This window comes from Hippocampus zosterae, chromosome 18 (assembly GCF_025434085.1).
Source record: "Hippocampus zosterae strain Florida chromosome 18, ASM2543408v3, whole genome shotgun sequence".
Taxonomy (NCBI): domain Eukaryota; kingdom Metazoa; phylum Chordata; class Actinopteri; order Syngnathiformes; family Syngnathidae; genus Hippocampus; species Hippocampus zosterae.
In genome coordinates, this window is record NC_067468.1 from 6576656 (window position 1) to 6593353 (window position 16698).

The 16698-nt window shown below is 42.5% G+C and overlaps 1 protein-coding gene across 6 annotated transcripts in view; it reads left to right on the forward strand.

Annotated features, from left to right (window-relative positions):
* Positions 1-16639, forward strand: part of LOC127590792 (protein unc-13 homolog B-like) — a 31618-nt gene extending 14979 nt beyond the window's left edge. For 2 of the 6 annotated variants that reach the window (XM_052050221.1, XM_052050225.1), the window contains 33 exons: positions 353-427; positions 521-740; positions 816-1043; positions 1167-1308; positions 1406-1575; positions 2836-2951; positions 3875-4038; positions 4355-4505; positions 6491-6559; positions 6771-6860; positions 7050-7187; positions 7294-7424; positions 7504-7589; positions 8384-8510; positions 8593-8689; positions 8760-8903; positions 9662-9739; positions 9861-9938; positions 10366-10410; positions 10488-10523; positions 11383-11451; positions 11739-11753; positions 11850-11870; positions 12228-12316; positions 12419-12565; positions 12651-12774; positions 12871-12924; positions 13011-13088; positions 13479-13626; positions 13777-13833; positions 14063-14155; positions 14284-14443; positions 14647-16639. In XM_052050221.1, the coding sequence (XP_051906181.1) occupies positions 353-427; positions 521-740; positions 816-1043; positions 1167-1308; positions 1406-1575; positions 2836-2951; positions 3875-4038; positions 4355-4505; positions 6491-6559; positions 6771-6860; positions 7050-7187; positions 7294-7424; positions 7504-7589; positions 8384-8510; positions 8593-8689; positions 8760-8903; positions 9662-9739; positions 9861-9938; positions 10366-10410; positions 10488-10523; positions 11383-11451; positions 11739-11753; positions 11850-11870; positions 12228-12316; positions 12419-12565; positions 12651-12774; positions 12871-12924; positions 13011-13088; positions 13479-13626; positions 13777-13833; positions 14063-14155; positions 14284-14443; positions 14647-14932 (3726 nt within the window). In that variant the 3' untranslated portion in view covers positions 14933-16639. The remainder of the gene's footprint in view (positions 1-352; positions 428-520; positions 741-815; positions 1044-1166; positions 1309-1405; positions 1576-2835; positions 2952-3874; positions 4039-4354; positions 4506-6490; positions 6560-6770; positions 6861-7049; positions 7188-7293; positions 7425-7503; positions 7590-8383; positions 8511-8592; positions 8690-8759; positions 8904-9661; positions 9740-9860; positions 9939-10365; positions 10411-10487; positions 10524-11382; positions 11452-11738; positions 11754-11849; positions 11871-12227; positions 12317-12418; positions 12566-12650; positions 12775-12870; positions 12925-13010; positions 13089-13478; positions 13627-13776; positions 13834-14062; positions 14156-14283; positions 14444-14646) is intronic. The other 4 variants (XM_052050222.1, XM_052050223.1, XM_052050224.1 and 1 more) reach the window with 4 other exon arrangements.
* The last annotated feature ends 59 nt before the right edge of the window (positions 16640-16698 follow it).

Sequence of the window (16698 nt, forward strand, 5' to 3'; positions counted from 1 at the left end):
ATTTTGCCGATGTGTTTATGGGCTTGCATCGTTCCTCAAAATGAACAACAATGACCCCGAATAAACTAACACTCTCATGGCTCTTTGTTTTATATATCCAACTTAACACTTCATCGTAATCCTCATTTCTGTAGTTCTTTTGACCTAATATTTGTCACAGTGGCTTTCTGACCATTGGGTAATGCCCTGGGGAAAATGACAAACCTACCCTTTCAAACTTTTCACCTCCCTCAAAACACTGGCCTCCGTTTTTGTAATCTCTCACAGTTTGGTTTTGTTGTGGGTTATGAATATATATGTTTATAAATACTGTTTGTTAAATAATTACCATAACATTCTCCTTGTTCTCCAGTCCCTTGTCCAAGCTCGTAAGGCAGGCATCGCATCGGCGATGGCTGCGCGATCTTCCATCAAGGATGAGGAGCTGGTGAGCTCGACAAAAATGAGATTGAGGTTAAGAGTTTCCACCATCATTCTGTTAAAGTTACTATTTTCTCCATCTGCTTCTGGAACAAAACAGAAAAACCATGTGTACAAGAAAACCCTTCAAGCGCTGATCTACCCAATATCATGCACCACACCACATAACTTTGAAGTGTGGACCGCCACAACACCCACATATTGTTATGAGTGTGAGGGGCTGCTGTGGGGAATTGCGCGACAAGGCGTCCGCTGCTCAGAGTGTGGTGTCAAGTGTCACGAAAAGTGTCAGGAACTGCTGAATGCTGACTGTCTGCAACGTGAGTATGTGTACAATTTACCATTTTCGCTTTACATTTCCGTACTCACAGACTCTTTAACTGGTTCATGATTAGGCGCTGCCGAGAAGAGTTCTAAACATGGTGCTGAGGACCGCACTCAGAATATCATCATGGCAATGAAGGACAGAATGAAGATCAGGGAAAGGAACAAACCTGAAATTTTTGAACTTATCAGGGAAGTTTTTATTATCAGCAAAACTCTTCATTCTCAGCAGATGAAGGCAATCAAACAAAGCGTACTAGATGGTACGTCAAAGTGGTCTGCTAAGGTCACTATCACAGGTGAGCCCATAACTAGAACTAAAATAATTTCACCAGAAATGATGAAAACATATCATGCAATAGAAAGAACTGACAATGGATTATTTTCTTTTCGTCCTCATCTTTTTTCCACCAATATTCTAGTTGTTTGTGCCCAAGGACTTCAGGCAAAGGATAAGACAGGATCCAGTGATCCGTATGTCACAGTGCAGGTGGGCAAGACAAAGAAGAGGACCAAGACCATCTATGGCAACCTCAATCCAGTGTGGGAGGAGAAATACCACTTGTGAGTAACAATTTTATCTTGGTTAATCCGGCCAAATGAGTGAATTTGAGACATTTTCTTTTGTATTTATTCATTCATTCATTTATCTTTCCATTAGTGAATGCCACAATTCATCAGACAGAATCAAGGTGCGGGTGTGGGATGAGGATGATGACATCAAGTCAAGAGTGAAGCAACGTCTTAAGAGAGAATCTGATGATTTCCTTGGCCAGAGTATTATTGAAGTCCGAACACTGAGTGGAGAAATGGATGTCTGGTACAATCTGGGTCAGTGTATTTACTGTACATTGAAAGAAAATGGAAGATTGATTGTTGAATTGGTGCTTGTTTTTTTTTTTGTTGTTTTTTTGTGAGGGGCTGAGCAACTTCACACAGTTGCCCATTATTTTAAGTCTCTATGTAATATAGAGTATTGAAAGAGGGGGCTCACTGTCATTCACTCGAGTGGACCCGGTGGGGTGCTTGCTACTTGCAAAAAAAAAATTACCACAAGCTTTACTATTTCATCCAATTGGTACATATGAACTTGTAAATATGGTTAAGTGTTGCTGTAAATCCTAATATACTGTATGTATGGTGTAGTTTTATGACGGCAGCCGGCTCGGCCAGCTTTCTTGCTCGCTTAAAACCACAAAATGGCCTTGTGCAGTTGAGTTACTTGCTGCATCGCTTAAAGAAGGGCCGGCATCTGTCGGATAATCAGATCACAGTAAAGTCCGGCCCCTCCTCAGCCTATGTTTTCGAACCAGGTTGGGAGAAGTTCAGAGGAAAGATTCCACTCTCACTACATGGCTTTGAAAAAGTGTCAAGGAAAAGCGACCAATATGGCGGAAACAGGCTGTTTCAAGGTTGAACCTGTACAATAGAACCAAACACACACATACAAATAAATAAATAAATAAATAAATAAGTAAATAAAAATTGTGATAAAACAGGCATGCTCCCGAGCTTTAAAATTAACATACTCAACCAACTTAGCAGGACACTAGTGCACTAATGCCATTTATATTGGCATAATTAAGGTGGTGAGAAGATTTTGGAGCAGGAAGAAATGAAGTCATTCAAATACTGATACATTTAACAAAATTTTCCTTTTCTTCATCATCTGGTCCAAAATACGCTAAGAAATCTCTCACCCCCCACCATCTTTCTCCTCCTTATGTGTGATTATCAAGTAGCCATGCTCGAGTTAGAAATCGACCGTTCCAATGACATGTATGAATTACCCTTAATGGTGAGCTTGTCAGAGCAAATTGCAGGGTTGAATCGCAAGGCGCTCCGCCTACAGAAAACCCCCCGCTCACGTCTTTGGTGAACAGACACAAATCCATACAGCCCACCACTTCTGTATCCCCACCTCCGTCACTCTTGAGAGCTTTTATTAGAAGCGACCGCATGCTCAATAGCTCCATCAAAGTGGAACCACTGACATGCCATGCAAATAGACTTTGAAGAGCTGAGTGTTAACCAGGTTTTCGTCTGGCACCACATTTGTTTTATATGACCTAGTTTTGTGTTAAATTACAGAGAAGAGGACAGACAAGTCAGCCGTGTCAGGGGCTATCCGCCTGCAAATCAACGTGGAGATCAAGGGGGAGGAGAAGGTGGCGCCATACCATGTGCAGTATACCTGTTTGCATGAGGTAATTTAATAATTCACAAAGCAGTCAATTTAAAAGACTTCAGTAGTACATCGTGGACACCGCCTGTAGAGTATTCAATTTGTTTAGCTTTTCGAAAGGTCACCGTGCACAACCTTGTTACAACAACTCTTTTGGGGACGAGTGTTGCCTCTCTATGCTTGTTTGAGGAATCAGAACAACAAACCTGCACACACAGCACACATCCTTAGCAACTTCACACAAGCAAACTTCATTACAACTTCAAGAAAATGTTGTTCAATCAGTTTTTGTCTTTCTTGCGAGTTTCAATCAAGCATGAAATGTACCTTTGTAAAGGCACTGTTTTTTTTTGGGGTGGGGGCAGATAAAGCCTTTGCAATTAGAGCCTCTTTGATTTTGCACTTATAGCTGATTTAGTGGCAGAGGAGGGAGTAAGTCACATATATTCAGATCTCAAGTCATAATCTTCAGACTCAAGGTACTTTGGTAAAAACGTCAAGCAAGTTGGGTCAAGTCATTACATTTTAATGCGCAACACACACACACAAGTGCACACCCACACACACAGGCACACACCCACACACACAAACAACTTCCAGGAAAAAGACTCATTTCTCATATGGGCCCTTAACCGAAAATGAAAGAAGTTGATGGTGACTATAAATTAGGCCATGGTCCAATACAGTTTGGGAAAAGTTCCAGCTAAAGTCAGAGTAGCAGCATTCCATTCCTGAGTACATGAACATTGCCCTATTTGTCACTTAACTGAACCCGCTGATTACACTTGGCTCATGCACTGAAATGCTTTGGGTTGCACTGTATTTCCCAATGGTCTTCTTTCAGTTGAGAACGTTTCCTCCTTTTTCCTTCTTAAGAATGAAATGTCACAATAGAACATGCATACAATGACGACTAATGGATTGAACGCTTTTCATTCTACCTAGAACCTGTTCCACCACTCTACAGATATCCATGGACATGGTGTGGTGAAAATCCCAGAGGCACGCGGAGACGACGCATGGAAAGTTTACTTTGATGACGTGCCACAAGACATCGTGGATGAGTTTGCCATGCGTTACGGAATCGAATCAATTTACCAGGCCATGACGTACGTTTGAGATCACAAATGTGCCATCATTTCACACGACATTTAGTTCATCCCTCCTCGGCATTGAATATTAGCCTCCAAATGAATTAAAACTCTGTAAATTATTTGTTGGGTGACTGCATTCCCTGGTGGCTTGCATCCGTCAGCCGAATGCTGCTTGGTTGCTTCTGCATGATGACTTGAGTAATTAATGATGCAGATATTTGTGTTGAAACAAACCTCTTGATGGGTAGCGGACACACATGAGCATGAATCAGAGTAGTAAGATGCTTTAGCGTTGAATTTGTCATTGAGTTTCCTACTCTGCTATTTGTAGGCACTTTGCTTGCCTGTCTTCTAAATACATGTGCCCCGGGGTTCCTGCGGTGATGAGCACACTGCTCGCCAACATCAACGCCTTCTACGCTCACACAACTGCCTCCACCAATGTGTCCGCCTCAGACCGTTTTGCGGCCTCCAATTTTGGGGTTTGTACAGACACACACACACACAGACACAAATACCGTATTTTCCGCACTATAAGGCACACCTAAAAGCATCCGGTTTTCCTATCCAATGCGCCTTATATATGGATCAATATTCAGAGTTCTTGGACACGTAGTATTTTAAAGGTTCTGTAAAGCGCTTTCTGACTGTTGCAGCGGTTGTGAACGTGCGATATAAATAAAGCTGTATTGTATTGTATTGTATTCCCTTTAGCGTAGCTCCATGTAGTGGATAACGCAACCGCAGCCACTATTGTCGCTTCTATTCTCTACGCCAGGGGTCCCCAACCTTTTTTGCCCTACGGACCGGTTTACGTCAGACAATATTTTCAGGGACCGGCATTTAAGGTGTGGCATAAATAATACAACAGAATAATATGGTATGAGCTGCATGAAAACTGTGGTGTTTTCGAAATATAATAATAAAAACAAGGAGTGTCTAATCTGGCCGCAACACTCTGATCGCTATGGTAATGTTTATGCCTTCAAAATACGATACAACGCAAATTCAAAGTGCATGAAAATGACGACTCACCACAGCCCCAAGCTTGATTTTCTGGAACCAGACCGTCCCATCTCGGGATAATAGGAGACAATGACACCTCAAGTGTGTGGTTTATGTCCAGTCTACTTCGTAATTTTGTTTTAGTCGCCATTGCTGCAGAAACACCCCACCTCACACAGGTAGGATGTCAGAAATAGCAGCAGTGCTATTGTGGCGATCTGACTATTCAGCCATAACTTTAATCCAGTTGTCTCGAACGTACTTTTAAGACCGCCGCCATTTGCGATCTCCAGCAGTTTTTTTACTCATTTTGCGAGCTCCGGCGTTTTGTTTTTAGCGTAATCGGTCGCGTGACGGAGAAACGTGGCTTGACGTGTGTCAAGCGTGACACAGACGGATCTAACGGAGAATCCGGTAATTTCTCAAAATAAAACATAATTCGTATTCCGAAATAAATAAAACGGAATTAAGGCAAGTTATTTCTGTGAGGCTCGGCACCAAATGCCCTGCGGACCGGCGGTTGGGGACCCCTGCGCTACGCCTTATAATGCAGTACGCCTTATACATGAAAACAGTTTTAAAATGGGCCACTCATTGAAAGTGTGCCTTGTCGTCCAAAGTGCCTTATCGTGCAGAAAATATGATACGCCACTCACAAAAAGTTAGGGACATTTGGCTTTCAGGTGAAATATCAGGACGAGCCTAAAATGCATTCAAACCTTTACAGGTGAACTTAATGTGACCTTTGCTAAGCATTTGACTGTTAAATGTTTCAATACTTTTTGCACAAGTTGCTGTTCAATAAAGGGAGCTTAACGGCAAAATTCACAACAGGCTTTTGATCTTTGAATGGACCAAAAATGTTCTGGTTCAATTAGAGCTGGTGTTTAAACAGTCATCATCATGCTGTTCACATTTTGACATCATAAGACCAAGACGACACCTAACAATGGATCAGCAGTACCTCAAACAGGATGCTTTCAGACAGAAGTGGCCACTGAGCTTAGAGTGTCACAGAGTGTCATCAGCACACCACTCAACTCCAGGAACGTTGAAGGGAGATGAGAGGCACCCAAGTGTCACATCAGACCATGAAACCCAAAACGTTTATGTCGGTGTGGTCTGCGTGCTAGACCACCTGCAAGGGTACCTGACCACACCACCAGACACAGGCGTCACCCTCTTGCATGTGCTAGGGAGCATTTGCAAGGAATCAGTGGGCCGCAGTGCTGTTCTCGGTTGAAATTCTGCAACCCAAAACCTCAATGACCCGAGAAACTTTTGTTTCTATGAATCCGTCAATAAATTTCACCTGAAAAGCAAAATATCCCTAAAGTTTTGTGAGCAGTGTATGTTTTCACTTTCTATTCTGTTTCAGCTGCGTACAGTATTGATTTGGCTTACACGTTTATGTTCAGTCCGTGTTCATCTAAAAACCCTCTCAATACGATCTCCTCTCCAGAAAGAACGCTTTATTAAGCTTCTCGACCAGTTGCACAACTCCTTGCGCATTGACCTCTCTACGTACAGGGTAAGAAATAATGACGTGTCATTTTGGGTTTTTTCCACCTTATTTGACTGTCTGCATGTCCAAACTGACAAAGCAATGCATTGCAACATTTTTTGAAACCATACCAAATAAAACTTAATTTCCTCTCCAATGTTGCTACGTAGCACATTTAGTGAAGTACGGATTTACTTTCAACCAAAATATATCTAAAACATGTTTTTTTCTTTTATAGAACCACTTCCCTGCCAGTAACAAAGATCGCCTCCAGGATTTAAAATCCACCGTGGATCTTTTAACCAGCATCACATTCTTCAGAATGAAGGTAAGCGGCCGGCACTAACACACAGTTTTATCTGTCCGTTTTTCAACATTCTGACATTGTTGACGAACCTTTTGGGCACTGAGTTTCAGTTCAATGTTTAAATATAGGCTGAAAAAAATAGACAAACTGAACATGGTTTTGTGTGAGGTATTCTCACTGCCAGTGCTGCTTACGCGATATGGTGTTCAGGTCCAGGAGTTACAGTCTCCACCGAGAGCCAGCCAAGTTGTTCGAGACTGTGTCAAGGCTTGTCTCAACTCCACCTATGACTACATCTTCAATAACTGCCATGATCTGTACAGCCAACAGTACCAACCTGTGGAAATGGTGAGTCACACATTGATTATTAGTCCTTTGTCATGCAATGATCCGGAATGTCTCCGTAGTGACAGTCGAGTGTGGCCTTTATTTGTTCTGTTTTTTTTTTATTCAGAGCAAGGAAGATGTCTCTTTGGAGGATCAAGGTCCGAGTATCAAGAACTTGGACTTCTGGCCCAAGCTCATTATGCTCATTGTCTCCATCATTGAAGAGGACAGGAACTCCTACACCCCAGTGCTGAACCAGTTCGTGTCTAACCAGTTGGTGTCAGAATTGATTTGAATTCCTCTGTTCGCCTCTTACATTACTTGATGTGCATTCTAGGTTTCCTCAAGAATTGAATGTCGGGAAGGTATCAGCTGAAGTCATGTGGTCATTGTTTGCGCAAGATATAAAGTATGCTATGGAAGGTGAGCGACTCTGGGGTTGATTAGCAAAGTTATGCTACCTCGATTTGCTATATCATGATTCACAATTTCGGCAAGATAATTATTTTAATTTGACTACAGTACACTGTATCTTCTTTGACACCTACATTGCAACATACGCAACCAGTGGCCTCATTTGACACCTGTTTGGTCAACTCACATTGTTCGTAACGGATGGACTTACTCAACAACAGCCAAAAAGGAAGTGCGGAGAATCCCGACGAGAAAGTACACGATAAAATCAAAAAAGAATGCAGTCGCGCAGTAATTTTAAATGCTTAACCTCTTATCCCAGGACTGTCCGAGCAATTTTCCGCCACATAGCAAAGCCGCATCATTCCCCAAAGTGTGTGACAGCTTTTATGTCGTAATTGAGCTCATGTCCCCAAGAATAATATCTGTCTCGTACATTAAAGAATCAAAATGGTGCTCCCTTCTTTTGGCTTTTCGTCTTACCCCTAGTCAGCTTCGACAGGCCGCGGTCTTCCATAATCCCAAACAGGAGAAGCACAAAAGCAAATTGGTTGATGGATAAAATGTGTGTGTCTCAGGTGCAATGTCGTTACTTCAAATGTCTTTGGTTTCAAAGAGCTCCCTGGCCAATGAAGTCAAATTGGAAACGATACACCAAGTTAATGGTTCTGTGGATAACATTGACGTATTTCTATCCTATCTTCTTGTTGACCCACTACTTTGCATCGCTTGCTTCTCAGCTGTTGAATTCTCATGCCACCATATCAAGCATCTGTACACTTGCTGTCTTTTTCCTCCTCCAGAACATGAAAAAAACAGACTGTGTAAAAGTACTGACTACATGAACCTGCACTTTAAAGTGAAATGGCTCTACAATGAATATGTCAAGGAGCTACCCAACTTCAAAGGCGTGGTTCCAGATTACCCATCGTAAGTAATCAATTCACTGATTGGGCAATGCAAAAACAAGTTATCGGCAGGAAGAAAAAAAAAACATTTTTTCTCGGTCTAGATGGTTCTTGCCATTTGTGCTGCAGTGGTTGGATGAAAATGAGGATGTATCAATGGAATTTATGCACGGAGCCCTTGAGAGAGACAAAAAAGATGGGGTAAGAGGGCGCAGAACCATTTCGGAATATTTGAGTACAAACTTCTAATCCTCATGCGGAATCTTGACAGTTCCAGCAAACGTCTGAGCACGCTCTCTTTTCCTGCTCTGTGGTGGACATCTTTACCCAGCTCAACCAAAGCTTTGAGATCATCAAGAAACTGGAATGCCCCGACCCTAATGTCATGGCACAATACAGCCGCCGCTTCTCCAAAGTAGGAAACCGTGACTTTATTATAACATGCTGAATTTCAACTCGGCAACAGTATACAGTGATCCCTCGCTATTTCGCGGTTCGTTTATCGCAGCTTCGGTGCATCGCAGATTTTTTTTTTTTCAAACATATTGTGTGCCAGAGAGGGCGGCCCGGTAGCCAAGTGGTTAGCACGTCGGCTTCACAGTGCAGAGGTACCGGGTTCGATTCCAGCTCCGGCCTCCCTGTGTGGAGTTTGCATGTTCTCCCCGGGCCTGCGTGGGTTTTCTCCGGGTGCTCCGGTTTCCTCCCACATTCCAAAAACATGCGTGGCAGGCTGATTGAACACTCTAAATTGTCCCTAGGTGTGAGTGTGAGTGCGAATGGTTGTTTGTTTCTGTGTGCCCTGCGATTGGCTGGCAACCGATTCAGGGTGTCCCCCGCCTACTGCCCGGAGACGGCTGGGATGGGCTCCAGCACCCCCCGCGACCCTAGTGAGGATCAAGCGGTACGGAAGATGAATGAATGAAATGATGTGTGCCAGAGAGAGATAGAGAGAGAAGGCTTATAAGAACAAAAGCAGGTCTCTTCCATCCTTAATTTTCTAATCATCCTTAATTGACCAATCATAAACACATCTACTGCTATCGCTGGTCTGTGTGTGTGTGTGTGTGTGTATATGATTGTGTGTGACTATATTGTCTGAGAAGCTGGCAGGAAATCTCTCGATATAATTTCATTTTCTTAAAAGTTTATTTTTTTTGTTCCTTCCCTTTTCAGACGATTGCCAAAGTTCTTTTGAAGTACAGTGCCATTCTTGACAAGAGTTTTCCTTCCTACGTTGACAAAGAGAAAATCGTAAGTGGGCATTTTACAAAAAAAAATTAATCAGGATTGTTTCAATGTTAATCTTCTGCAAAATTTGGAATCAACTCAAATCCATGATTGTAATCTCACCCAAGTCTTTCCTCGTGTGCAGCCCTGCGTCCTGATGAATAACGTGCAACAATTGCGAATCCTGTTGGAGAAGATGTTTGAGTGCATGGGTGCCAAACAGGTACGTGGCTGAGATGGCGCTTAATATAAAACACCCTCCTGCTCTGTCATAACAACAAAACATTTCCCAAATGCCAAACACATTTGAGTCAAACGGGAAAAGACATGAAGAATTTAGGTGTTACCACAGAGCGATCGTTGCTCCGAACAGTATTCGTCAAGTAATATGGTTCCATTGCTCTTTATCATTTAGAAATTTCTTGTTGTGGAAAAAAGATATCGAGATTATTTCCTCCGGATTTGAGTTCCACATGTACAGTAGCTGTAGGACGGATTGTGGTCGACTTCCATCTCGTTTTGGCTTCCTGTTTGAATCCCTAGCAAGTGTCGTTCTCTAATGTAGAGTTTCTTGTGGCTGCAGTGGTCAGTTCCATGCGAGTCGGTCAGCCATTTTGATTTCAACCAGTGTGTTCAATCTACTTTTAAAGCAAAAGCATTTGATAGAAGAGGAAGAGGAAATAGCCAAAGAAGAGGTAGGTTGTCAGCACTGTGTGGCCATGACGGAAAGGAAATTAAAATGTCTTGTCCCATTTTTGTCTGTCTTAAACAGCAGGCGATCACTGCCCATGAGGACGCAGTGGCTCTGGTGCGTACTGTGCGTAGAGTAGTTATTAAATAGTTGTGGTCGGATTGACAGATAGTGACTTATTTGGAGTAAGTGGACCATAGTGATGGCAATCGTGTACGTCATGTGTGAGAAAAGTAGTTGTGGTCGCTGCGCTGTGATGTGGGGGCGATGAACGTTTTTTTTTGTTTTGTTTTGTTTTGTTTTGTTTTGAGACCGCCAGATTGGATTTTGCCGTTAGTTTACAATTTTCTGTCAAGATGGAGACAGGCTACCCACTTCATTAGGAGATACCCTTGCTCAGTTGAATGAAATTCAATACAAAGGCTGTACCAAAAAAAATAATAATAAATGTACTGTACTGTTAATTTTTTATTTCATTTCATTTTTGTAGTTGGAGTTTGCAGTTTGAACTGTGGATTCAAAAATGAGGCATATTTATGTTTGATATAGCTCTGGTCTTGGATCTCATTGAATTGGGCGGGTGCATCGAATGACATGAGCAGTGAATGGGCTGCGTAGAGTAAATCAGTGATTGAAAATGGACATTTGTAACGGTTTTTTTTTGGCTGGGGGGGTCTTGTGAGTTAATTCATTTGGAATGTTTTTGAAATGAAGCCCTTTTTTAAGCTTTCCTCATTATTCAGGCTGCCGCCACTTCCATGGAGATATCATGAGGTTTTGTCACTCCCCCCCCCCCCCCCCCCCCCCCATAGTGCAACAATAGAATGCAAGCATGTCAGGCAAGTTAGTGTACTGCATATGCAAACGTGTGTGTGATCCATGTTTGTATTGAATTACATGACTCCCTCCCATGATGCACCGTCTTTTGATTCTGGTTTTGGCATTGAGATTTAACATCATCTTTTCACTGCCTCAGTGTCAGTTTGCGGAGAGTGAGGACGAAGAAGAGGAAATAAGGGAGGAAGGGGACAATATTCAGGTTGAGGTTTGTTGCGGTCTTAAGTGTAGCTCAAATAATTCATGTGAATTGTTTTCCATCCTATTTCTGCTCCCAGTAACATTATTACGTTGACAGCTAAACCTCTTGTGGAATTTCACCGTGTGTGTGTGTAATATCATTTCTGATGACAACAGCCATTAGTCAATCTGTTCCAAGGCCTTTCCTAATATCGCTTCACTCATTTCCTCTGGAATAGTTTTTGCTGACTACTTTTTTTTTGCCTTTTTTTTTTCTGTGCACCCTCACCCCCTCTCAACTATATTTTGCAATAGACTGACAGGGAGAAGGTGGGTGTCAATATGATTAACTTGCAGCATATTTTTTGAAATGATTAGTCTTTATTGATGTACTAAACCATTGTCTGACATTGCTACCACGTTAAGCTGGATACTCCAGTAGAGAAGGTAAGAAGCACGTCGATCCTTTTTGTCACTTCCATTCCGCCCTGAAGCCTTCCCTCAGTGCCACCTAGCAAAAAAAAAAAAGTTTGGATATTCCTTCAGTGGTCCTGCATAGTAACTCTTGATTTCAAAAAACACCACATTTATTCAGACGATGCCTTTGGATGGCCGGCTTAGCTCTGCTGTAGAGACATTTTCCTCTTCCTTTTTCCATTCCCGCAAATGGAAATGTTTTGTAAAATAAAGCATTATTTTCAACTCGTCGATGAAGATGTGTGCCGTATGTGTTTGCATTCTCTCTCGCTCTCTCTCTCTCCGTTTAGCAAATACTTGCGCGTTTTGTGTGTATTCCTTCTGCAGATGGACACTGAGGCAAGTGATCTGCTGAACAGCCTGCAAGTGAAGCTCAACAGCGTGCTGGATGAGCTCAGCGGTACATTTGGGAACAGGTAGAACCCCCCACCCCCACCCCCACACATTTCCAAGTACACACGTTGGCCTCACGCTCCATTCCACATGCATCGATGCTGACTTCCGTGCGACACTTCCAGTTTCCAGAGCCGCATCAATGACTGCGTGCGTCAGATGGCGTCTTTGCTATACCAGATAAAAGGGCCGCTCAACACCAACACGAAAAGCCAAGTGGAGGCCGACTCTGATAACATGCTCCGGCCACTTATGGATTTCCTGGATGGGAAGTAAGTGGTTGCACTTTCCTTGCATGATCACCGTAATGGGACGAAACATTTCATCACATTTTCCTGCATGGCCTCGATTCTACAGGTTGACGCTGTTTGCAACCATTTGCGAGAAGACTGTTTTGAAACGTGTGCTCAAGGAACTGTGGAGGATTGTGATGACCAATCTGGAGAAGACTATTATCCTGCCCCAGGGCAATGACACCTTCGTAAGTGTATGATTTGCGTTTGGTTAGAATGCGTTATTAGGCTGATTTATTTGAGTTGCGGTTGACAAGAAAATGTATCTTGTGCATATTTTTCAGGGTGCGCAGATACTCTCAGCTGCAAAAGAGCTCGGTCAACTTTCCAAACTCAAAGTAAGGCTCCTCCTGATATACTGACTCAATGTGATGACTTTTTTAAAACATTTTTTTACACTAGTTTGACTTGCCTTTTTCTGTAGGATCATATGGCGGGGGAGGCAAAGAGCCTGTCTCCGAGGCAGTGTGCTGTGATGGATGTTGCACTGGACACGATTAAGGTCAGTTTTTTTTTCCCAATGCATTTCATTGGTTCTCAATTATACATACAGTATATACACATATTTTGCCCATATTCAAAATGGCATTTTTTCCCCCCATTCATCTGGTTCAGAAGTTTGTGGTCCTACATCGCCCCCTAGTGGCGATAATGAAAATTGTAGCCCCATTCAGCATTTACGTTGCCCATCCCTGGTATCAATATAAGCAGTAGTAATAAAAGAGTCCGCATTTCTTTCTCTGTGCTTTTTATCAGAACCCATTGCCATGTCTGTGCGCTCCGCATAGTGACATGCCCCCCTGCAGACATCATCAGTATCAGTTCATACCAAACAGCAACATGGGAAATAAGCTTTGACTGTCGCTTTTTTTTTGGTTTGGTTTTTTTGCAGCAATACTTCCACGCGGGAGGGAATGGTCTGAAGAAGGCCTTCCTAGAAAAGAGTGCCGAACTGTCTTCACTTCGTCACACCCTGTCCCTCTACACTCAGACCACAGACACACTCATCAAGACATTTGTGACCAGTCAACATGCACAAGGTAAGCTATTGGAAGTAAGATTTCCCCCAAATGAACCTTTAGATGGTGTTGTGACGTCGAGATTTGGTCGGCGTTTTCTAAAAGCTGTTTCCCCACACTTGACTCTTTTTGCTGTCTTCTCTTTATTTCCCTTTGCTGCGTATTTGCTAGTGCACAATGGAAAGGGTATTAGGTTAACTCCCAATGAAAAAATACAGCCCAGCAGGGGTAGGTTTCATCACCGTAAAGCATGTGACCTCTCTCACCGCGAGCCCCCCACCCCCCCATCTCTCTGTCCTGATGCATTTGTTGACATTAAGTGCCACTGGAGTATTTTGACCACAAACCTCAAAAAGCATCCACATCTTATCCTAACTCAATAGTTGAAATCTTTTTATGTTTATTTTTTTCAATGGGCAAAGTCATTAATACGCCATGTGTGTTTGCATTGAAATAGGTTCAGGTGTGTCCAACCCGATTGGAGAGGTGTCCGTCCAGGTTGAGCTCCACACTCATCCTAAAAGTGGAGAACGCAAAGTTTCCGCCAAAGGTCACAAAGCACTCACTGACCAAATGGCATTATGGCATTTCAGAAAAAAAAGGTTTTGGCCCATCAACTGTCAATGCTCACTTGTTTTGTTTTGTTTTTTCTTTTTGTTTTTTTGCCTTCATTTGCAGTTGTGGCAGCCACTGATTTGAAGTGGCAGACCACTGGAATGTTCCGGCCCTTTGTGGAGCTCACCATGATCGGACCGCACCTCAGTGACAAGAAACGTAAATTCCAGACCAAATCCAAGAACAACAGCTGGTCTCCCAAGTTCAACGAGATCTTCTACTTGTGAGTAGAACCGCGGTTCTTGTTTTTGTAGCTTTCGAACCCTTTCTGCTGTCTACTGTATTAACCGCTGCACCTCTAAGGGTTAATAATGAAGGGAATGACAGTGAATGAGTAAAAGGCAAAAAAAAATTGAATCGTGTTACTTGCCCCAAGGCGTAAATGCATCTCTCTATATACCCCCCCCCCCCCCCCCCCCTCCACAGCATCCTTGGAAACCAGGATGGTTTTGAGTGCTACGAGCTGCAAGTGTGCGTCAAGGACTACTGCTTCGGCCGAGCCGACCGGGTGGTGGGCTTATCGGTGATCCAGTTAAGAGACATCATGGAGAAGGGCAACTGTGCCTGCTGGTGCCCACTGGCTCAGTGCATCAACATGGACGACACAGGCCTCACCGCCATGAGGATCTTGTCGCAGCGCTCCAACGATGACGTGGCGAAGGAATTTGTACGCCTCAAGTCGGAAACCAGATCAGCTGAAGAGGGCAAATGAACTGAATCTCCCATTAACAGACTTTTCTCAACCGTCAACGTCATTGACTGTTTGGTGGCACCTTAGCAAGAACACGTATACGCGTTCCCATTGGGAAGGCATACAAACACACTTTGTGTTCCTCATCCTCAAATGTTTCACTTAATTTAATCAGCCTTTTTTTTTTCTTTTTAAATCTCTCTCGGTAGCTGTTTGTGCACACCATATCCTCAAGGACTCCCATCTCCACAGTGTTCTCCCAAAAAATAACGCCCAGGCCTCTGCCTGCTTTGGCCGCCAATTTTGATGCCTTACACTCCAAGTCCAAAACTGTGAATGTGTCAAATGAAGTAATTTGAAATGCTCAAAAGTCCACGCTGGTGCTTTTGAGTAATGTGAAGATGACAATCAGTTTCATCTCAGCTCGGTGAGCAACTGTTCGGTGTCAAAGGTGATCAAATTTGAAGAAAAGCTCATTTTACGACTGGGTGACTTGAATAGGTGCCTTGTGCCATTTGGAAGTGTTCAGACCACAATATGAAATATCCTTGGTTCCCTTCAGTACACAACAATCTCATCAGTAGTCGACTGAAAGTATTTTTAAACTCCTCGTATAGATATGCAAAGTGAAGTCACTCTTGGAAAGACGTTTTATTTATTTATTTTTTTAACTATTTATTTTTTTATGTGTCCATGTTCCTAAGGATATGTTCATGAACTTTGCACAGTTTTTGCTGCCGCCGTGTTGTTACAAGTTATTTATAGTGTGTGTGTGTGTGTGTGTGTGTGTGCACATAATTGATATTCAACAGAAAAAAAATAAAACTTCTGAGTTGATTCTGAAGTGTTTACGAACTGATGGTTTACATGTAGACGGGTGATGAATTACGAAGAGTCGGAGTGCGTAAACAATAAACTGTAATGCTTCCATACAGGAAATATTTGGGAGACATAGTCTTTAACTTTCACAGTCCACCTTTTTCAAATCAAGGAAAACCCGTTAGAAAGCTTCCAGGTTTACAAAAAAAAAAATGTGAAGAGTCCATATAGGTTTCCTCTTAAGTTCGTCGGCCAACCCGATTTCTTGTTTTGTTCTGCTCATGCTTTCTCCAGTTGCCTTACTGTGATTGAACATTGTTGTTGATATTTTGCACCATGCGTTTTCTTTTGCTTCTCCGCTGTGAGGTTTTCTACCTCTTAGCCCATTCCCAAGTTCCAAGTGATATTCCGCTCTCTTTTTGTTTTGTTTTTTACCTTCTATTGTTTCTATATATGCTATAGCTACATATGTTTCAGTCTATTAATGGTGTGTGTGTGTGTGTGTATTTTCTTTTTAATTATCTGGAAACAATGCGAGTGCCAGAGGTTTTTAGTTTGATGCTAACACTAATCCTCGTGTGCCATCAAGACGTTTTTAAAATGGCAGTCGTAATGAAGTATTTTATTACAATATGGCAACCTCAACATTTGAGGCGCCTCAATTTTTAACGATGACCCGTAGAAAGGAAATAGATTAAATATTTTATGTAATACACTGTACATGCTCCTTGTGCCATTTTTGAAAATTGTGTTTTCCTGCATGTGTTATGTTATGTTCACTCCTTTGTGTGACTGCAAGATTGAATATGTACAGTCCAGTTTATGAATTGAATGTGGGAGATTTTGTCATTTTGTTGCCATTGAAACATCCCAATTCGTTTTGTATAAAGTACGTGTCTCTTGAAACGAGTCCCTGATTTTTGGTGATTCATCACAATTTAGTACCAAACTAACTTTTAGGAATATGC